Source organism: Toxotes jaculatrix, chromosome 18 (genome assembly GCF_017976425.1).
Source record: "Toxotes jaculatrix isolate fToxJac2 chromosome 18, fToxJac2.pri, whole genome shotgun sequence".
NCBI lineage: Eukaryota > Metazoa > Chordata > Actinopteri > Toxotidae > Toxotes > Toxotes jaculatrix.
The window spans coordinates 12,262,984-12,284,821 of NC_054411.1; the positions used below are offsets into that span (position 1 = coordinate 12,262,984).

Below are 21,838 nucleotides of genomic sequence, written 5' to 3' on the forward strand. Positions count from 1 at the left end.
GAAATTCAGGAAATTGGAAAACCAATTTTCTCAAACATGCTTTTAACTTAAATGTAGTCCATGAATCAAACCACACACGTTATTTACAAAAATGTAATTTATTCTTCAGAGCTCAGCGACATGTTCACTACCAAATGTAAAATGATATGCTCATTGGGAAATGTAAGATGTAAAAAAAATAGGGAACCTCATAAAAATAGGATAATGATATTCAGTGATAGTAACCTATTTTCTGTTACTATATCACAGTGTTCATCTAGTGACAGGAGAGTATGTTTGGTCATAAGGGTGAATTTTACACAATGATACAGTACTTTCTGAAGTCTGTGATTAAGCATCAGATCCAGTGTCAGCTGAAGTAAGTGGAAAGGAGTTAATCCACTCAGTAGCACAGTCAGAGTCATGGTTCAAGATGTTTTACTGTAACACGGAGAATGTGAGTCAGTACTGGCTATGCTGCAGTAGTTCAGTCACTTGTGTTTTCAAACGCTGCAATCTTCTGCACTTCATCGTTTATACTTGATGTTGGCTTCAACTGAAATGAGAAACAAGGATTAGAGTGGGGTCATACACACGTGCAATGCAACGGTTGGGTGGTCGAGCGTGACGACTTTCTGTGGTGCTGCGTATAGTTTTATGTCAGCATGAACACATACTTGAGCACAGATGTGTGTTCCACTTGAAGCAGGTTTACTGCAAAACCTGGAGCAGGTAACCCACATTTGTTTGTCCGTCAGCTGGTCCCCGACTTTGGTCCAGACTGAAACAGCTCAACAACTATTGCATGGATTGCCATAAAATTTTGTACAGACATTCTGAGTCTCTTGGTGATTTTTTGGTGTGACTGCAGCTTTTTCTCTTGCAGAGAGAACTACTGGACTTATTGCCAGAAAATTCGACACAGACATTTCTGCGAATGAATTGTAATAACTTCACTTTTCACCTCGTGCCATAATGACTTATGGTCCATGCTAAATAGGCCCCATAAATGTCGCACTATCATCTTGTGAGACATGTCATGTGAAAGACTATGATCACACAGGATGCTGTTTATTTCTCCTCAGATGTTAGGTGCAAACACCATCAGAGGTAGAGCAAGAACTAAAATGTGTTAGGGGGATTACACTGAATCATGAGACAGTTCAACTTATACCGAGCTGTTTAATATGGTTATAAAGTGTGATGTGGCTAAAATTTTGTTGGAAAACAAAGGGGTTGTAATGCTAATGAGACAGACCCAAAAACACATGAAGTTAATCTTTTCACAACTCTTCAAAAGGTTATAATTCTGAGATAAAAGGCTTCACATGACAGGAATTGCAATATGTGCTTATATGTGTGAACATAAAAAGCACATGCATATCTGTGCGCAGTACAGTGCTGACATGTTTGCAGTACTTCTAGCTTTACTTACTGGTATAATCCTGCGGTGCCATGGGCCTAGACAGAACCTGTCTGAGGGCGTCCAGCCACTCTTTCTGCTCCCTCTCCTGCTCACACGTGAACACAAACTGTCTCTCGGGAGTGTCCACCATAACACCACACTTCCACTTGTTTCCCCGAGCGTTCTTTGGGACGCACTCCTTCACAGAGTAGCCGTTGCTCTCTGTGCCAATGAAAATGACCCCCAACTCCTCAGCATCCTGCATTCACAATGGTGAAAACACATAAACATTCAAACGTAACGGTGGTTAAAGTGCTTGACAAACAATACTGCGGTACATAACTTTGTGACAGAATGAGAATAGGGCTCGTCCTCACCAGCTGGCCTTTGAAGTAGAGCAACTTCCTGTTTTGAGAGTCCAAAATAAACCACCTCTTTTTGAATGGCTCCTTTTGCTATTAAAAACCACATTTAATGAAAACATTTTACATGGAAGGTAACGGTATATGTTTAAACATTATCTGTCCAAGTTCCATTTCCCTAAATGATTTTATTTTATCAGTCAATTCTTGTAAATTAGGCCATTGAAGTGAGTGTTTGTGGGTCTAAGAGGAACAGAAACATACATTTAAATGTACTACTCAGACACTCTACTGTCATGAACAAGTCTTTTGGTGAATTTAGCACCTCGTTTTAATGCACACACAAGTCACAGTAGCAGTTGAGTGCTGACAGATAAATGTAATGAATAAATAATAAATAAATGTACAAATAAGTTTAATGTAACAGTAAACTTGTTTTTTAAGAACTCACCAATGGCCCCGTCTTTTCCATGTATCCCTCTTTAAGGTAGTTTCTTGTTATCTTTGGTACCAACTGACAAAGAGATATAAAGTTAACACATGTTAAGCTTCACAACATGAAAGCGAAAAGAGGCAAGTTTCTGTTCTTATTGCTGCTGACTCTGCTGAAAGTAAAAGTTCAGTTCATCAGCTATGAATAATCTGCTATTTTGTCAAATATTTTGAGTTTATTTCAAAAGAATCAACATCTAGTAGCCACTGAGAGATGACTATGACCCAACATTTTGTCTTTTTTTTTCTCATTTTTTTCTTTTGTAATAATTTTTTAATGCTCACTTCTTCATTGCTTCCAGTCGGGTATGCTGTCTTCAGGTATGCATAGCGGGCTGCGCGAATGGCGTTGTACCATGTGACTATTTCCTAGAGCAGAAGAAGAGACCCTGAGCTTCTCCACAGCCCAAACGCTACTGTATAACAATCTCTACAAAAAAAAAAACCTGCTGGTTACTGCTGGTTACACTCTGGATGATCATACGGTCGCACCTCAGGACTCTCGTGATAAACATAGAGGTTCCTGGTGTGATTGTCGTCTTGGTAGGTGATCTGCAGCCCATGAGGATGACCAATCTTCTCTGGTTGGAAGGTGGCGTTCAGGTCCTTGATGGAGATTACAGCTTTTGGGCCTTTGGACTCCTACATTACAAATATACAGACACAGCCATAGCATGCTGCTGTTTATACATTTATTTTTAGCCATGCTAGCAGCATGTCAGTCTCTCAATTGTTGGTCCACATCTCCATATATCAACAACTGTTGGATATGTTGCCATGAAAACTGATGTTTTATTTCAGTTTTTATCTTAGTGGAGAAAAATAAATGGAGCAGTGATTAACTAACACCGTAATTGTGGGTTAAGAAGAAAGACATGTATAAAGAATATTAGATTGTTTCGAAAAAAAAAATTTTGTTCATTTGTGTCACACATTGCAGTTCAACTGTGTCAGAGCTGCATGGAACTCACATTTTCCTTGTTGTAGTAAATCAGGGTGAATTCTCTCTCTGACAGCACAAACTTCCTCTTCAGAAACTGCGTGTTCTCTTTTCCTTTTTTCCACAGCATCCCTTCATAAAAACCTGAAACCAATCAAACAAATCTGCTGAGTCACAGGTACTTCAGCACACACAGGTCTCACTCAGACATGAATACATTTTGGTTTTGTGAAGAGCGACAACACGGTCACTTCTCACTTCCTGGCTCTTTCATTTAAAAAAGAACAGGTTTTTCTTCCACAGTTCTGCATGTGTATGAGGAACCTCATTGCTCACATTTGTTTTAAACCAACAGACCAATAAAGATTTATGTTCAGCAGTAGACATGCAAGTCAGAAAACTGTGGAAAACCTCACCTGTGGTATATGAAAGCGGTGGATACTTGGTTTCTCCTGTGAATTCCAGTCTTTCGTATTTAGCCCGGATCCACTGCTCTCTCAGGACACTGCAGTTCAGGGGCAGACATGAGAATATTCTTAGACAGGCAAAAAATGACTCTTTAAGCTTCGATCTAGCAGCAGAAATTCATCCAAACTCCACTTCTACAGTCAGTAGATGCACCTCTACTTTTTGTGGTACTGCCCCATCAGCAGTCTGTGACTGTCATATCATGGAGACTTTAAGCTGTCAAAAAGCTTTTCAGAAGAATGTCAGCATCCTGGAAAAATACTCACGCACAGTCATTTTGCTGGGGCCGGTAGTAGTACGCAGGAACAGCTTTCTCATACATAGCTTGAGCGCTGGCGTTGCCATTGGATTTCATGAACTGCCCAGGTCCCAAAAAGACAGACATAAAGGTTACACACGGCCAGTTTGTCCTTTTGCCTGAAGAACTGATATGTTGCCATAGATAGGATAACAGAGGTCCGGGGACATGATAGAGCAGCCCATACCTCCACTAGGTCATCCTCCCAGAAGTCCAGCTGGATTGATTTGACCCGGCTGGACAGACTGCGATGGATGCCAGAGCAGTTCAGACACACAAACACACCCAGCTTGTAGGACGCCCAGTCTGGATCTGAGGAGGGATTCAGATATAACAGTATGTACCAGCCCAGCTGAAACAGGTACATTAGCCTCAGACTCACAGTGGTAGGAAGTAATTAAGTACATTTAGTCGGATTTTGTACTTCACTTGATTATTTCTTTTATTTATTTATATTTATACTTTTTTAAAAATTTATTTTTATTTATTTTAAAGTATTTATATTACTTTATAGCCCTGTTCTGTTTCATATCATATTGTGCTAAAAATAAAACAAAAAATACCCAAACCATAAAACTATGGTCAGCCATTGAAACTGAACCAGTTCCAGGAGAGAAATTAAATTAGTTTTTTTTTTTAGGTAACCGTCCCCGAAGATAATCACCTTTCATGTAGAAATCAAACATAAAGTATAATTGTAGATAATATTTAAGAAACAAAAAATTGTTCCTATGACTGTTGGTTTGGCACATAAACTTAACGGTGATAACCAGATCATGTTGCTTACCTGGCGCGCCGCAGTCAGCGCACCGACTGTTGTCCGGCCGCTTCACCAGTTCCAGTAAGATCTTTTTGTTTCGCTCGCTGTTTGCCATTTTGGTCCAAAGCCACGGTCTCTTCTCACACGATGAAAAATCCCACTGTCGAAACTAAGCATGGCGGTCGCACAGTTTCACACATGGCGAAGTATCACGGAACAGCATGTCCATATGAAAACTGGAACTTGCGACAGATAAAGTTTTGGATGTTACAACACTTGAGCAGATGCGCACCTCCCTCCTCTGGAGCGCGTCCAGCCGCGCTGTCGGAAACGGTTGTGCTTTTGTCATCGGAGGGGCTGAGCTTTGTTAACCGTTCACCTCTGTGCAGAGTACTTCATCCATGGTGGTGAAAAAAAAAAAAAAAAAAAGAATATAGTCCCGAAACCGGTCCACCCACTGCGCAGATGCCACAAGTATTTGTATAAAGGCTTGCTGTGCACTCAAACATAGTAGTGTCATGTGCGATCCACCCCCAAAGTATCACCACATCTGTCCGCAGCGGTGAGGGTGAGGAGAGGAAATATATTTGCAAGAAATTAAGCACACAAATAATGAGACTATTTATTTTTTGTTGTGATAAACCTTTATTTGGTCACAACAAAAAACTCATTGAGGATAATGTTTACAGAGTTAAGGCTGGAAAAAAACCCCATCAAGTTAAAAAAACAAAACAAAAATAGAGCAAAACAAAACACTGTGATGAATGTGAAGGTGACAAATAAAGCAGAATATCCTGTGAAAATCTGTCTGCTTTCTGTGAAGTTGAACTCAAACCAAGATCCTGAGTGCATCAACAGTACTTTGTGTGAAGACAATTTACATACAGCCTTTACATATCCATAAGAAATTTCTATTTTACATGTTAATCTGTTCACACTTGCTCCTCAAAAGAAAGTTATACTTCATAAAAAGACTTTGCAAAGTACAAAGCAAAATGATAAATGAGGCTACAAAACACTACTGTACAAAACACACACACACACACACACACACACACACACACACACACACACACACACACACACACACACACACACACACACACACACACACACACACACACACACACACACACTCCAGCACCATAATATTACAAAAATCATATAAAGTAGGAACATTTAGTGCATTCTTTGAAAGCACCATAAAATGTGCTGAATCAGACAACATGTGAGGTTATATAGCTGCGTGCCTGTATTCAGTCATTTCCATCTTGGAGGAAATATGTTGAAGCTTCACCAAACAGCAGTCCATCCTTGTGCTCCTGATGCCACAAACAATTGACGGACCTTAAAATGTAAGATTCACCTAAGGTCTCTGCATGATGATGAGAACACGTGTGGCCTTCTCTGTGGATTAGGGGAAATCTTCAGCAAGGTGTTGCAGAGTGCTCTTTTCAAGACCAAGGTGGATCGCATCTAGGTAGTGCAGAAATCTGGAGGAGAAAAAAGTAAGACAAAACTCACACGAGAGTTTTCTTTGGACCAGTTTCAAGAGGCTGAATGTGTAGGCATGCTTGCACCCATGCACAGTTGCACATTAACACATTTATTTGTAACCTGTCAGTTACGTGCTTGGTGTTAAAACAAAAAACAAAGCCGACATCATCTCATAAAGGGGTACGTCACCACATCCTGCCCACAGTTTAAACCAAGAGCTGCTGCCGCTGACTCACTGAAAAACCTAATGATGGTTTCTACATGCTCACCTTCGTTTAACTTTGCCCTGCTCCTTAAGCTGCTCTGATCTGCAAATGGTGCGTAGTGCTGGCAAGTAGTCCAGAGCAGCTGCTGATCTGTTTCCCAGAGTACCAACCACTCCTCTCAACATCAGACTCGCCATCACTTTTCTCCTCCGCTGGACCAGCCTGGAACACATGAGGACACATTGGCTTTCATTGAACTGGCTTAGGATTCATTGAATGAACATTAAAGGGATACTAGTAAGACTCACTGTGGCTGGCAGGGGCCGTCCTGAGTGAAGCTGTAACCTTCACGATGAGGAGCCACAGGGAGGGCGAGTTCTGCTGCAGCCTCTTTTCCCAGCTCCCCCTCCAGCTGTTGTGCTTTGTCCCAGGCCTCCGCTACCAAACCCCGACACTTGTGAAAGCTCAGCGCCTCCACAGCAGCCTGGATCTCTGAGACAAACTGTCCCCTCGCCCAGCTCCATCTGCCCGTCTCAACCCTCGGCTCATCCGTCATCCCGTCTTTCACCACTACACCGACAGGTGACATTCTTCTGTGGATGTCACACCCCTCTGGATAAGCAAGCAAGGAGGAGTCCACGTAGGAAATGTTGTCTAAAAAGTCAGCTACTGCTCCTAGACACTGGGAAACGGGTGGACTTTTTACCCGCTCCTCAGGAGTGAGTTGCTTCCTTTTCACACTTTCTGAAACTAATCTCACTTTGACTTCCTCCTTTGCCTGAGGAGCAACCTGCAGCTTGCAGAGAGATACGAAACTGTCTTCCGAGTCCGAGTCAGACTGCAGTCCAGCTTGGACAGGGCGACAGTGCCTATTTTTGTTCTTCCTCATTCTGTCAGAAACTTTAACTGACGTGTGCAGCAACCTGGCATGAGATGGCAGCGTGTCAGACTGCAGGCAGGTGGACGACGGCTGCTCTTTGGGATTAACAGGATGCTGGTCTTGTGATTCAGAAACAGATTGCTCTGGTTTGCAGGTAGAGGTAGTGAACTGTGTGAGTGGTAGAGGTAAGAGGGTCTCCATGTTGGAATAGAGCAGGTCCACTCCTCGTCGCCTGCTGTCTGTCAGCAGCTCCCAAACCGCCTCCTCCACCAGACTCCGGCTCTGTTGACAGCACATACCAACTCAGTATTTTACGGCAAGTACTATACAAATCAACAAAGATTCACGATCGTATTGCGCTTGTTATGTGCTCTTGTAGGTGGTAGATAAACAGTTTACCCTGAGCAGATCCCAGATGTCTCTCTCAGGTTCAATATTCAGCAGGCCCAGCTTGCTCTCAGTGAGGCCGGTGTCACAGGAAGGGAGAGGGGACGGGACAGTTACTGCACACAGACAAGGGAAGAAACAAAAAAAGTTAGTTGACTCATGTCCCACCACGATCACAATGACAAAATCACAAAACAAGTATGTCTACAGTACAAGTAGTTTGTCACCATCAATGCTAACCACCTTGTGATTGTATACCTCTGCCAACCAGTCAAACCACAGTTGACATCTATGTCTGTCCAGACTCATATAATATATGTAGTGAAAACTCATTAAAAATATATACATTAGTAGAGATAACATCTAAAACTGGAAAAGTTACTGACATCTACAAAACAGGAAAAACACTGGCATCTATATATGAAGTAGTATTTGTAGCATCTGCTCACCATTTTTGTCAGTGTGCGTCAGGGGCCTGGTTATGTGGCGACCCCCAGAGCTGCGAGTCCAGAACTGCAGCTGCAGCAAACTCTGCCTGATGTCACAGCCGTTCAGCCTCAGCAGAGAGCTGATGTCCGACAGGTCTGTCCTCATGTCCTCAGCCAGGCACAACAGCTGCAGGTAGCTGCCCACGTTTAACTGTAACAGCGACAAAAAGGAGGACAGCTGAAAAACTGACTGAAATCACTGCGCACAGAACGTTCTAATCATCACAGGATCGAGCCACGTCAAAGGACCCACTCAGTCAGTCAGCCTGATATTTAACAGTCATGTTTAGGAGTCCGTCACTCACCACTGATGGCGTTTTGAAATGGATCTCTTCAAAGTTGCCATCAAACATGGTGCTGAAAGCAGGATCTGGAAAACATACAAAACTTGATTTAAACTCAAAAAACAGACATACTGTACAAACAAATACAATCAAAACAAGCAAAACATTGCCTTTGACTACTCTCCTTCTACCCACCGCTGGTAGTGAGGATGACTGGCCTCTTGGTAGTGGTCATGAATGTCTTGATGGCAGCTAGAAACCCAGAGTCATCGTCAAAAATGACATCCACTTCTTCAAACAGGATAAGTGAGGTGGCCGTCTTCTTGCCCTGTTCTTCACTGTTCTCTTTAGGGGTGGTAGCTGTCGGTGATTTGATTGCAACGTCTCTAAGCTTATCGGCACTCTCATTATTTCCTTTCATGACTTTCTTGGAAGCAGCTACATGAAAAGATGAAAGGGAGGGAAAAAAACAGCAGCAAATTACTTACAATTAACGTTCTGGTGAATAGAAATAAAAACTTGACACAGTGGAAGTACTCTTACCTGTTTGTTCACTCTTCTTGGTGTTAGGTGGCTCCTTGTTGGTCGGTCGACCCATTTTGAAGAACTTAGCTAAAGAGGTGGGAGCCAGACCCCCTTTTTTAGCACCTCTTGGCGACTGGGGAGGTTTCCTGGGAGAGGAAACCACCCTGCGAGGAGAGTTAACCTTTCCTAAAAGATGAAGAAAAAAAAAATCCAACAGTTTCCAACAGTTCACACCACATACGCAAAATCTGCATGTAACAGATCTTCTCCAAAGCCAGCAACTCATTAGAAACAGTGCTTTTAAGGTTAGCTGTGAACATACTGGGAGAGGATCCAGGCCTGAGAGCGCCAGCACTACTGCTTGTGCCGTAGCTGTTGAAGTAGGTGGGTTTGTGGGCGTTGACCCCCTGACTGTCCACCTGGTGTGACTGAGTGGCTTCCCTCAGCTGGGACAGAATAAGGCGGCCACTCCGCTGAGATGAAGCATTCACCTCAAATACCTTTAAAGACCAGAGGGAAGTTAGCAGTTAATGCAGCTACCCACATAACAAATGTGTTGCTTTGAAATGCAAGTGAGGAGTTTGTACCTTGAAGCCCAGCTCCTGGGCACAAGCATAGACAGCAGCAGTCTTTCCTACTCCGGTGGGTCCTGTGATCAGCATGGTATTACACAATGTGTCCTCGCCATCCTGGGAGTCCTCTTCTCCACAGTCCCAGTCAGAGTCTGCACACAAAGGACCATCATGCGATCAAAATAAAAATATGCCAGGCCAAAAGTTGTGAAGAGAAAACAAGATGAGCATTTTTCCAGTCTCCCACCATTGCTTCCTTCCTCTTGCTTCTTGTCTTTCTGCTTTTTTCTCTCTTCTTGGTCTGCACGGAGTTTCCATTCCTTTAGCCAACTATATATAAAAATAATTAAAAAAAGGAACATGAAACACTCGCTTCCATATTCTTCATGATTATCCAAAGCCCATATGGTGTAAATCTGGGTCATGGGCTAGACAGTATAAAACAAACAGAGTGAGAGCTGGTTTTGTACAGGTGAGGGGAAGTTGGATCAGTTTTACTGTGGTTCCTCACCTGTGCAGCCTCCTGACTGAGGCAGTGTTTCCCATGATGTCACTGGAGTGCTGGGGCTGATACTTATCTGTCCACAACACGTCCTCCTTCACCACATCTGTAAAATAGTTTCTGAGTTTCAGGGAATAAACTGAGACTTTATCAAATATGTGACAAAACGGTGAGTGAAGTTTACAGAAGCTGGCTGGATGAATATTTCCAGCAGACATGTTAACAATGAGGTTACAAACAATCGTCCACTGTAACACCTTATAAGAAAGTTGTTGTACTAGTTTGGTAGGTCTGTTGGCTTCTCATAAATGTTTTTTTTTTCCCGGTATGTATACACTGTTGTGGTTGTGAGTGCATGACAGCAGGTCTATTTTTAATACTCAATACCAAGCACCTTTTTTTTTTTTTTTTTTTTTTAAAGTTTGTCCAAACTTCACTATCAGACCCAGTGAACCATGGCTTAAATAACGACACAAGAAAATACAGGAGGAAAAGTATTAAAGTCATGAACAACATATATGCTGATCCACAAGTGTGTCTGTCTGTCCCAAGACATTTCAATATATCCATTTTTTGATTGCACACTTCCTTTGACATGAGTTATGATTGGTTGGCCAGGAGTTTTCTAACAGTTGCAGTTTTTCAGTTTCTTCTCATTTGCTGATTATCTATTTTTCTCCTTGACTATTTTACTGATGTCCTTGAGCCAGTTTCTGAAGTAGATAATGTATCGTTTTATTTACTATCTCACCTTTTTTCACAGATTCCTCTTCCAAAAGCAAGTCATCCAGCACAATCACAGAGTCGTCCTTGGACGGGATGGGAGCACTTTTGTTAGAAGGCCCGACTTTTTCTTTCGCCTCCTCCTCTTGCTTGGATCTCTGCGCTCGTCTCGTACGGCCTCCCCTTTTCGTTGGCTCTGGCTCAGGCGTGGAAATGTTCTCCCCTGAATGGTTGCCCCGCTGCTTTTTAGCCACCTTCACTGCGTTCTCCCCTTCATCGTCCATCCTCTTCCTCTTCCCTCCCACTGGTTCAGCTGGCATCGATGTGCTTGTGATTCTTGTTGGTTCTGGTTCTAGTAGGTCACACGCAGAACTCATTTAGGATCATTTTCATTTTATGTCATATGTATACAGTCAACATGGTTAAGGAGACCAGAGCTTAATCACAGTCTATATCTATGCTCGATTCAGTGCTCGTCTGACTGACCTGAGGCTGTGCTGTGCTGCTGGTGGTCGGTGCGTCTCTTCAGGAAGCGACTGATGAACATCTGAACAGGGAAGGGAGGGTTGGAGGTGCTGACCTCCTCCACGAGAAGCTGACGAACACTTTCAGACAAATCGGGTCTCCAACCCGAACCCTGCAAAATGAAAATACTCCTATTCAACATTGTGTCTGCTGTTAAACTCCACTGTAGCCTCAGAACATCTGATTCTGAAAATTAATCTATAGAAATAATTACAGTATGCTATACAACAATAAATAAAAAAAATACCCTTTCACACAAGACTCTACGGGCTGGTTCAGTCTTCAAACCAAAGGAGCCGCTAACAGATGGAAAAGAGTTGGATGTCTGGCTCCAAAGCTCTTTCAGATGACACAGCAACGGAGATTCAGGCCACGGTAAACTCCAAAGAGGACAATCTGTCAATACACAACAAAGACAGGTGTTACCCTAACACCTGTAGTTTGATCTGTACCTACGGGTCCCTCATAACTAAAAGCATGCTTAATTAAGTAACTAACCCTATAAAAAGAGAAAATGGCAATGTGTATTTCTATGAAGAAACAACCTACCTTCTGGTGGTTGCATCATGTGAATAACGGGTTGAAAGGAGGAGCAGGAGAGGGAGTACGCCTCTTTGGTGGCAGCGGTCTTGGCAATTTGCTTCCTAAAGGACTCAGGCAGACCACTCTTCAAGAACTCTCTGCGTGCCCTGAATTGCTCATCATCCTGGGAGTTTTCAGAGCCCTCACGGCTGCTCTCATCAAAGATGGAAACCACGGCGGATACCCTCCGAGCACTCTTCTCCTGACCCAGCGAGGCCACTTTGGAGCCTGTGAGAAAGAAAACACGGCACCATTCGGTGAAATTCCTAGAGATTATAACAAAAATGCTAAACAATAAAAGGTGATTTAGAGAGAGAAAGACAACCTGGGAGAGCCTTGGTCTCTTTGCCAGCTGGTGCTGCTTTGCCCAGAACATCATTGAGGCTTCGCAAAGGTTTCTGGTTTTTACTCTTTTCCGGCGCTGCCTGAGGAGGTTCAGTCTGGTCGTCCTCCATGCAGATGACAGAATCCTAACAAAACAAACCACATATTGAACATCTCAGCTGAACTAAAAAAAAATACAAATAGAAAAAACATTGTGAATCCACGAATTATATTTTTTGCGCTGTCATACAGGTGGTCCATTGTGTACAGACACTTAATGCTGGGAAGATGAATTGTTCAGATTTGATCAATTTCAATGCTTAAACAAAAGAACTGTCTGCCTGAACTCATGTTGACATTGCCAATAACAACCTCATGACAAAAAACTGAAGGAATGGAAATTTATTTATCTTGTTGACTTTTTACTTTACCTCATTTTCACAGTAGCTTTTCTTGATGGCCGCTTCATTTCGTGACGAACGCCTTAAGGTGCCCTTCTCCTTGACAGCTGTTTTCTTACTCTGCTGTATCACTTTGGCTTTCTCCACCAACTTCTTTGCCTGCTTCCTTTTTTTAGACTCATTTGATGTCTGAAAGAAGCAAAAACACAGTATTTCATCATGCTAATGATTAAACTGCTCCCTGGCCAGGTTAGAAAACCAATGCATTAAATTTAAAATTTGTCCAATTGCTAAATATCATACTCACTTTAGTAGCCACAGATGTGTTAATGCCACTTTCACTTTCAGCCTTTGACATGGAAACATTTTTATGGACTCTAGTAAATTTAATCCTTGTGAAAAAGAAAACATTTCATTAGAACAAGAAAAAAACATAAGAAACATTCAAAAGAACCGTAGCTCATATATAAATACACACCTAGCTATAACCAACACAGACAAACACAACAGTCCTGCAATTAATCCTACCTCCACATTATAATGTTCAGTTTTTGTTTAAACTGTTTTTCGAGGGGTGTTTATATATCTTCATGATCATCGGAGGATGAAGTTTATTTTGCTGATACTGACAGGTGGAGGCTAAATAACACAAACAGCTCTCTGCACAACGCAATACAGTTCAACACTACCACAAACTGCAACCTCCAAATGATCATACAGCTGAATCAACACATAATTAATACTGTTTCAATGCAATCTGGACATTATAAGCTCTATAACCCCCTGCAAGGCTTACCATAGCACAGACAGTAATATTAAATCATATGTATAAGCATGTGTCACCTGATTGGACTTTCTTTTGTGCCAGGTGGAAACACCATCTCTGCTACAAAGACCCCATGTTTAGACTTTCGCGCTTTTGGGGTGGACATCTTTACATGGCTCTCAGGTACAGCAGGAGCGGCATCCTTTTTCTCATTCTGTTTCCTGGTTTTTCTGATAGGAGTTGCTGGGGTGGTTTCAGGAGCTTGCCTCACTACGGCCTCTCTTCTGGATCTCCTCAAAGATGGGACGGAGGGCTCCTCTTTTTTATCATCAACATCTGGAATCGTAGCCAATGTTTCTTCCGCGGGAGCTGCAGCAGGCGAGGTGGTGACCTCCTTGTTTTCTTCTTTAGCTTTCTTGCTGCCTTTTCTTGCTGGTTTCCTTTTAGTTACATTGTTTTCCTCAGAGGCAGCAGGGACTTGCTCAACAGAGGGAGGATTTACACTGTCCTCCTCAGCAACTTTGTCTCCAGCATCTAAATTCTTCTCTCCAGGTTGCTTCTGCTTTCCCTGACTCTTCACAGGTTTGGTTTTGGACCCATCCAGGCTGGGCTGTTTGAAGGCTGCCATGAACTGCTTCCTCTCTGCCTCACTGCACTTTGGCATGGATTCGCTCTCAAGCACAGCCAGCTCTAGATCCTCCTCTTGAAGAACCACATTGGATTTCCTTTTGACAGTCAGTGAGGTAGAAGGAAGCTGGTGTCCAGCTTCTGTGTGAGGAGACGATAACACTTCTGCAGGGCTTGTTGTCCCTTTTCTCTTATTGAAGATAGAAGCTAATTTTCCCACAGCTTTGGCTGCTTCTTGTTTGGGTGAGACTACATGCACCTCAGCTTGGATGGTGACAGTTCGGGGTGAGACTTGGAGTGATGACACCCCAGAACCCAAATTTTCCAGCCGGTCAGTGCCAATTTCCTCTGCTTCTGTTGCAATTTTACTTTCTTCTTCTTTGCCCAGTTCATCCTCTGTGTTCTCCTCACCCTCATCCTGACTCTGACTTCGCACAAAATCCTCAAAGGATATTGTGACTGTGCTGTTGTTTAACTGTGAGGCCCCATCCACATTAATCTCCATGCTAACATCACACAAGGAGCTTTCTGCCTCTCCCTCCTCTGATTCTGGTTGCTTTGCCTCCTGTTGAAGCTTCTTCCTAGAATTTCGTGCAGCAGTTTTGACCTGTTTTGCCTTATCTCTCAAAGGTACGACTGGAGATAAGGGATTGCTCTTCACTTCTGGTGTAAGTTTGACGCCGTTCCCACATCTGGAACCATCTTCATCTTTTACTGCCTGCTCACCACTGACAGTCATAGTGGCACTCCTCCCTGATGTTCCAGCAGTGAGGAAAGCCTCAGCACTAAACTGGGCCAACAGAGTTGCTGTCTCACTACCAAGGACCCCACAGCTACTGGTCACCTCGGCTGCTGAGCCTTTGCCCTCATGTGGTTCTTCTACAATCAGGCAGCTCACCTCCTCTGTAGAGCTAACAGTTTCAGCCTCCACAAGTTTCCTTGCAGCTTTGATGGTCTTTCTACCCCTTTTCTGAGATGGCTGTTTCACTGTTGCCTCTGGGCTGGCATGTTTTTCTGCAGACTTAGAGGTCTGACAGTTCTCTTTAGACTGTTCTGGTGAGCTGGTCTTTTCCTTAGAGGACGGAGCCCTCCGGTTAAAGTAGTTCATAATGTTGCTGGAGCGAGGAGGGGAGAAGGGTTTCTCCACAGGCTTGGTCACAGGAGAGAAATAATTTGTGATGGTCTTAACGACAGGACTGCCACCATCTTTGCGAGATTTCTTGCAAGGCTGTAAAAGGAACAGCAAAGTTAATGTAACATGAAAATGTAAAAGAATGAAGATAAACTATATGTAATGTAACAGCTAACACATGCTATTCATAGCCCCAGTCATCATCATAAAAGTACCTGAGTGTCAAAGTCCTCAATGACAGATGCCATAGCCACAACACCAGCCATAATTTGAAAAGACCTAAGGCAAAAGTAAACACAGTTAAATTCTTCATCAAGTCACAGAAGAAAGAATCATCAGATTCAGATGAAGTGTTAGATGCCTTTCCCTGCAGTCTTTTAGTTGCCTGCAATGTAAGCTCATCATTCCCAGATGATCTGGGCCAGATCAACTCCAGCAGAGGACATTTCTCGCCATGTCTGTCCTGTCCCTCTTGTTCCTGCTTATTATTATTAAATACAGGCCAAAGTGCCATGAAAATAATCATAGCATGATAACTAGCACAATTCCCTTACAAGTTTTAGTTAGCAACCCAACAATCTGCAAATAGTCACTTTAACATATGTAGAACCTGATACTTTTTAGGTTTTCAGTGCTTTCAAGAACTTTTCATGCATCTACACTTTTAGTTAAGACCATCTCTGAAAGTCTTTGAATATTGCAAACAAATCTACTGCACAATCCAAACGCCATTCATTATACTTTACTCAAAACCAGCAGCCACCGTATCCTACTGTGTTGACACTGTAAACATTACACAGCCCTGTACAGTACACAGAATACTGTGAAACAACAATAGTATCGCACCGGAAGGGCAAAGTCAGTATAAAATGCTTATATACAGCACATTTAACTTTATAGTGTCATACAAGGACAGCAAGTAACATGAAAACATATATCATTCCTGACACTTGCGCTCAACAGGTCTTGCAGTTTTGTGCCAAATAACAGAGGGGCAGCCAGATAAACAAAGATCGAGGAAAAACACTCACAGATATTGCAGAACCGGTAACTTGCTGCAGCTCCAGAGACTGTTTTCCTGCCTTTTCTTATTCACTTCCCCGTGTGTGTGAATAAACAACAAAGACAAAGTTCATTGTGAGAGATGGGCCGCTGTTTGTTGCCACCAGACATATAAATTTCACTGTTAAACAACAAGCTAGCAGACTTCGCTAGGTGCCACTTTCAACGCAGCTCCGCTCCTCACAGATCCCAAAAGTGGCCCAAACATTTCCCACATGTCAGCCACGGGTATATGAACGCAAAGTACAAAACGTTACACGGACATTACCCAAACTGTTCTGAGCAGGAATTCAAAATACATGTTTCTTGATGTATATTGCTCTTTCAAAAACGCGCCAGACCGTTCGTGAATGAAGAGCGCCAAATATGCGTGACCTTTGGCATAGCCACATTCCACCAATCACAGGAAAGAAAATGTGCGCGTCAACGGCTGACGTAGTTGGCCGCCAACAAAAATGGCGTGCGGTCTCGAGTGTAAAGGAGAGGAAAAAAGGGACAGCGACCTCCACTGACACTCCCACTTATTTAACAGGTACAAGATAAAATTGGCTATACCTAACATTTGAGAAGTTGTAATAAGCAAATATTTGACAAGTCTTCTTTAAAAACGACTTAAACAATTATTTTATTGTAATTATATAAATAATTATAAATGGATATCTATTATAAATATCTTCAGCTCCATGTACAAATGTCAATGATGTCACATTAACTGAACTGCCAGATAATTTATTGTTTCCTGACAAAGGCTAGTTCTATTGATATTTTTTTTTTTTTTACAATTTCAGAGTATATATAATTTCTCTCTTTATAGCTAATACAGGAGCTGCAGGTGGCTTCTCTGAAATGTGTTACCTCATTGTTTTGTGCAGTCAGACTCTATAATATGTGACCAGAGAAGACTGTTTTAGTGACTTATGGCGGGCATCAACGACATATCAGTCAGTGTCAGCAAAATGCTGACAGCAAAATGCTCGATTTTCAAAAGAACCCATGCAGTTGTATTTCTGTTTTTAACATGTTTATTTATCCCTGTAAACTGAGAGATTAAAATGATTTAATAGCACCATATTTGTATTTGTATTTGTATTTTTATTTTTATTTTTTGAACAAATGTTTTGTGTCCCCACCCACCACCTTCAAATGATTTGACTACACATTTATTGAAGTGGGTCCAAAGGACCATGCCACACCTATGTGTACTTCCAGCGACCAAAGACCGGTGTGGGATGTCTCACATTGACTTTCCTGTTTTCATCCAGCTTTAGTTTCACTTTTTTTTTTCCCAGTGTCGCTTCAGACTGTAGTTGGTTTAGCCTTTTAAATGTATTTCATTATCACTGTAGCTACCCACCAGAAGCAGACAAGAAGTCAGCAGTGTCATTGAAAATAATGGCTAATATTTATGGTGCCTCCAAATCTGGTAAGTGATCTCCTGTTCATAAAAAGCCTGTAATTATCTATTGCAACACCTTGTTCCGATACATGTTCAGTATTGTGCCTTTCTAATCGCAGGAAGCAATAAACAATGTACAGGACATGTGGCTTATTCTAATTTGTAGCTTCTGTTACTGCTTAGACTTTTAAATTCACGTTACACAGCTAAACAAATACATTTAAGGGTACATTCTGAATTAAAATTTGCAGCATAAAATGTTCCACTGCTTCTGTCGCCCCGGACTTTACAGCACTTATATGTTCATGTAAGACACTGGAAAACGTCAGCAGACATCAAAGTGTTAATCAAAGCAGCATTTCCTGACCAGATGTCCCTCTTTGTATTAGTGGATATACTGGATGATGTTGTCTGCCTATAAACTAAGTAACTAATTAACTTACAGAGCCATTCTTGCCAGGCAGATGTGCAAATCATTCAATTGGTTGATTCTACAGAAAGGACCATTTTACAGTTTTATATTTATACACTTATTTTAAGAACACCACATCTCTCTTTCAGGGCAACATCACCAATCTCCACAGTTAAGGATTGTGTTGATAGGTGGAAGAGAATTACGTGGTAAGCCCAGTAATAAGAGTGCAACTGGCAACATCATACTGGGTAAAAATGTTTTTGACACCAGCAGAAGAACTGCCCAGAGTGCTGTGGGGCAGCAGGAGGTACATGGCAGACAAGTCACTGTGGTAGATTCTCCAGGCTGGTGGTGGCACTACCCACTAGAAAACACCCCTAAGCTGGATCAGATAGAAATCATGAATAGCGTCTATCTGTGTAGCCCGGGGCCTCATGCCTTTCTTCTGGTCATTCCTGTTGGTTTACCATTTCCTCGGATCTTCAAACTATCACTGCAAGAGCACCTGGAACTTTTCCAAAAAAGAGTGTTTAATCGCACCATTGTGCTGTTTACTGTACATACTCCTTGTAGTGATATCACCTTAAAAGATAAAATCAGTAAGTACCCAGCACTGAAGTTCATTGTTGAACAATGTGGGAACCGAAAACATGTTCTCAACATCAGTGACGTTCATGACAGTGCTCAGGTCATAGAGCTTTTCAAGAAAATAGAGGCAATGGTTGCAGAAAATGGTGGTGGTCACTGTTCTATTGACAGTGCTCCTGGGAAAGCTCTGAGAGAGAAAATGCAAGTAATAGCTGAAAGAGCATCAAAGAGAGCTGGCTTTGTGCAGGCACAAAGAAGGAAACTCCAAACAGTGATTGAAGGTGAGGAACTGTGCATAGACTGTAAAAAATTATATATACCATTATAATGCATAAAATCAACAAACATGAATAGTTCTTCGTTCTGTTTAGGTGGAAACCCCCCCCCAACACATTTAAGAGTAGTGATGGTTGGTGCACAGTGGTCAGCCAAGAGCTCAACAGGCAACACCATTCTGGGGAAATATGCATTTGCTGTTCATCCCAGAGGAACAACAACAAAGTGCTGTGAAATAAGCCACAGCATGGTCGCAGAGAGGAGGCTCACAATGGTAGATTCTCCTGGCTGGTTCTACAACCACACCCTTCAGGACACCTGTGAGATGGATAAACTTGAAATAGAGAACAGCATGTATCTGTGCCCTCCGGGACCCCACGCAGTCCTGCTCGTGGTCGGCCTAGCATCCGCTTTCAATGAAGCATACCAGAGAGCAGTTCAGGAGCACATGAGCTTGTTCACCGATGATATCTGGAATCACACAATTGTTGTGTTCACTAGAGGTGAATGGCTGGGACAGAGGACTGTGGAAGAGCGTATAGAGAGTGAGAATGGCCTGCAGTGGCTCATGGAGAAGTGTGGGAACAGGTATCATGTCCTGAACAACATGAACCACACCAATAAGACCCAGGTAACAGAGCTCCTAAAGAAGATTGAAGAGATGTGGGCAGGAAACAAAGATCCTCACTATGAAGTAGACGTGGGCCATGCACAGCAGATGGAACCAAGAAAAGAGGCTGGAGAAAAGATGGCTAAAAGGATTAGACAGTTGACTGAAAGACAAACAAGAGTACTAAGAGAGCTCTTTAAAGGTAATGGGAAAAAAAATGATTGATGTAGTTGTTGTTTCTATTTTATGATGAAAAACATTACATGTTTTTCCAGGAGAGAGACAGCAAATCACTGACCTGAGAGTTGTACTTATTGGCAAAAAGGAGTCGGGGAAGAGTATGGCAGGAAACAGAATCCTTATGAATGAGATATTCAACACAACTTTGATGAAGAAGGTATCACAATATTCTGCCTAAACTGAAATGTTCAGGAACAAGCTTTAAGGACAACCTTTGATTTGTCAATTCTGTTCTCATTGTCATAATTTTTCATTTTGTTTCTTCTGGGTAGGAATTCAAAGAGACGAGAGGAACCATGGTGTGTGTAAAACACAAAAGAAATGTTTCTGGAGTAAACATCACAGTTGTTGAGACACCGGGCTGGCCTACAGGCCCAGTGACACCCAGCTGGGTCAAAAGCGAAGTTCTGCACAGTGTCTCCATGTGTGCTCCCGGCCCTCATATTTTTCTCTTGGTTATTCCCATTTCCAAAGCATTTACAGAGAATGATCGCAAAGCAGTGGTCGAGCTCTTGATGCCATTTGGTGAGAACGTCTGGAGACACTGCATGGTGCTGTTCACCTGGGGTGACTGGCTCAGCAACAGGCCCATTGAGGAGCACATTGCCATAGAAGGCAAAGCCCTCCAGTGGCTTGTGGAGAAGTGTGGGAACCGATATCATGTTATCAGCCTCTATGATGGTATTTCAATCATGGGGCTGTTCCAGAAAATGACTGACATGACAACAAGGAACAAGGGCCACTGCTTCACCACTGAAGACAAACAGGGGAAAAAGCTGAAACTTCCCTGGCAAGCTAAACAGCTTGTGCTGACAGAACAGGAGTGGAACAGGAGGGAGCAGGAGCTCATAGAGCGGATGTTGAAAGCTCTTGCACAAGAACCTGAGGAACCAACACTGCCAATTGTGAAGACGACAGCTAGCTTCGATGGAGCCTACATTCCAAGCAGTGAGTCTGACGATAGAGAGAAATTTCTTGAGTAATTTAAACATATATCTATACACATACATGCATACGTATGTGCATTCCTGTTATGAATTACAGCATTCAACTTTTTTTTCAGTGAGTGCAGATGCTCCCTCAGAATTTGGGAGCACTTTATGGAGTCAAAGAGACTATGCCTTCGTGTCTCAGTGGCTGAACACTAGAGCTGGGAGCTCCGATGTCACCTCTGGGTTTGGGAGCATGAGTGCCTCGGCCAGTTATGTGGAGAAGCTGGATGAAAGCTCTCTGACCTATGAACATCAGCAACCAATGAGTTGGTTATTCCCAGACACTGTAAAAATCCAACGCAGGCATTCTTTTTAAAAACAACAGATGCAACACACAAGCAGTGTGGAAACTCAGGGGACTGTAGTAACATTGTATCCAAATACTGTTATATGATATTATAATATTTAAAATTTTATATGATATCATACAGGATTATAAGATTAGATACATCTGTTGAATGTTACATAAGCTTGTCAACACAGATGTTTTAGCTGTTTATTGTATGTACATGTCATAAAATGTTCTGATTTATTTGACAGGCTTGAAAAGTATATTAAAAATACTGGTAGTAGTTATTCCAAGTTTTCATATCAATGTTAACATGTAATATCTGTAAAGAATAATTCAATTGCACATAGGATATGGAAAATTATGATGTTAGTGTAATCTAAGATTAGCACCTTAATAATAACCTTTATTTAAATAAAAAAATTGAATTCAGGACTTATAAATTATATGTATTATATTTATAAATTATAACAGAGTATTTCTATGGTGTATCACTGCCGATTTTACTAAAGTAAAAGATCTGAATACTTCTTCCTCCACTGGTATTTTTAATCAATATGCTGCACTCAATATCGCCTGTTTGAAAGCAAATGGTGTTAAATACAAATGGTCTGGTATGTTAAAAACAAAACAAAAAAACCCCCCACAGATAAACATTTATTTAAATGGCTTATATGTGATGCTTTTATTTAAATGATGACTTTAGGGTCTGCAAGTAATGATTATTTTTCATTTTCGATTAATCTGTCAATTCTTTTTTGATTAATCAATTGTTTTGTCTGTCAAACAAAAAAAAAGCTGAAAGTGACATCTGCAAATGTCAAGCCTTGTTTTGTTTTATTTGT

General features: G+C 42.0%; 3 protein-coding genes across 3 annotated transcripts; 1 reads left to right on the forward strand and 2 right to left on the reverse strand.

The window, feature by feature from the left end:
* Positions 1-79: 79 nt before the first annotated feature.
* On the reverse strand, positions 80-5,046 carry adap2 (ArfGAP with dual PH domains 2). Its single transcript, XM_041063317.1, has 11 exons — positions 4,732-5,046; positions 4,132-4,256; positions 3,913-4,004; positions 3,595-3,683; positions 3,210-3,322; positions 2,731-2,880; positions 2,524-2,607; positions 2,198-2,260; positions 1,762-1,839; positions 1,415-1,643; positions 80-535 (listed from the first exon to the last, which is right to left on the reverse strand). Exons 1-11 carry the CDS (start codon positions 4,817-4,819, stop codon positions 507-509), a joined length of 1,140 nt encoding a protein of 379 aa, XP_040919251.1. The 5' UTR covers positions 4,820-5,046; the 3' UTR covers positions 80-506.
* A 297-nt stretch (positions 5,047-5,343) lies between these two features.
* atad5a (ATPase family AAA domain containing 5a) lies at positions 5,344-16,498 on the reverse strand. Its single transcript, XM_041063224.1, has 22 exons — positions 16,157-16,498; positions 15,341-15,404; positions 13,444-15,221; positions 12,908-12,992; positions 12,631-12,789; positions 12,201-12,345; positions 11,843-12,103; positions 11,541-11,689; positions 11,255-11,405; positions 10,797-11,120; positions 10,055-10,151; positions 9,791-9,873; positions 9,559-9,695; positions 9,294-9,471; positions 8,990-9,157; positions 8,642-8,884; positions 8,468-8,532; positions 8,124-8,313; positions 7,687-7,790; positions 6,716-7,569; positions 6,471-6,629; positions 5,344-6,197 (listed from the first exon to the last, which is right to left on the reverse strand). The coding sequence occupies exons 2-22, from the start codon at positions 15,389-15,391 to the stop codon at positions 6,119-6,121; spliced, it is 5,460 nt and encodes a 1,819-aa protein (XP_040919158.1). The 5' UTR covers positions 15,392-15,404; positions 16,157-16,498; the 3' UTR covers positions 5,344-6,118.
* A 988-nt stretch (positions 16,499-17,486) lies between these two features.
* Positions 17,487-21,523, forward strand: LOC121197953 (GTPase IMAP family member 8-like). Its single transcript, XM_041061732.1, has 6 exons — positions 17,487-17,610; positions 18,145-18,867; positions 18,958-19,674; positions 19,748-19,869; positions 19,985-20,660; positions 20,776-21,523. Exons 1-6 carry the CDS (start codon positions 17,580-17,582, stop codon positions 21,018-21,020), a joined length of 2,514 nt encoding a protein of 837 aa, XP_040917666.1. The 5' UTR covers positions 17,487-17,579; the 3' UTR covers positions 21,021-21,523.
* Positions 21,524-21,838: the final 315 nt, after the last annotated feature.

Bases quoted from the DNA above. Each gene is read 5' to 3' on its own strand.
- adap2 (XM_041063317.1), bottom strand. From the start codon at position 4,819: ATGGCAAACAGCGAGCGAAACAAAAAGATCTTACTGGAACTGGTGAAG. The intron at 4,005-4,131 runs GTATGGGCTGCT...GGACCTGGGCAG, and splicing joins GGGAGGATGACCTAGTGGAG to TTCATGAAATCCAATGGCAA. The intron at 3,684-3,912 runs GTGAGTATTTTT...CCTGAACTGCAG, and splicing joins CCCCAGCAAAATGACTGTGC to TGTCCTGAGAGAGCAGTGGA.
- atad5a (XM_041063224.1), bottom strand. From the start codon at position 15,391: ATGGCTGGTGTTGTGGCTATGGCATCTGTCATTGAGGACTTTGACACT. The intron at 8,314-8,467 runs GTGAGTGACGGA...TCGCTGTTACAG, and splicing joins ATTTCAAAACGCCATCAGTG to TTAAACGTGGGCAGCTACCT. The intron at 6,630-6,715 runs GTGAGTCTTACT...CATGTGTTCCAG, and splicing joins GACGGCCCCTGCCAGCCACA to GCTGGTCCAGCGGAGGAGAA.
- LOC121197953 (XM_041061732.1), top strand. From the start codon at position 17,580: ATGGCTAATATTTATGGTGCCTCCAAATCTG. The intron at 18,868-18,957 runs GTGAGGAACTGT...CGTTCTGTTTAG, and splicing joins ACTCCAAACAGTGATTGAAG to GTGGAAACCCCCCCCCAACA. The intron at 19,675-19,747 runs GTAATGGGAAAA...ATGTTTTTCCAG, and splicing joins ACTAAGAGAGCTCTTTAAAG to GAGAGAGACAGCAAATCACT.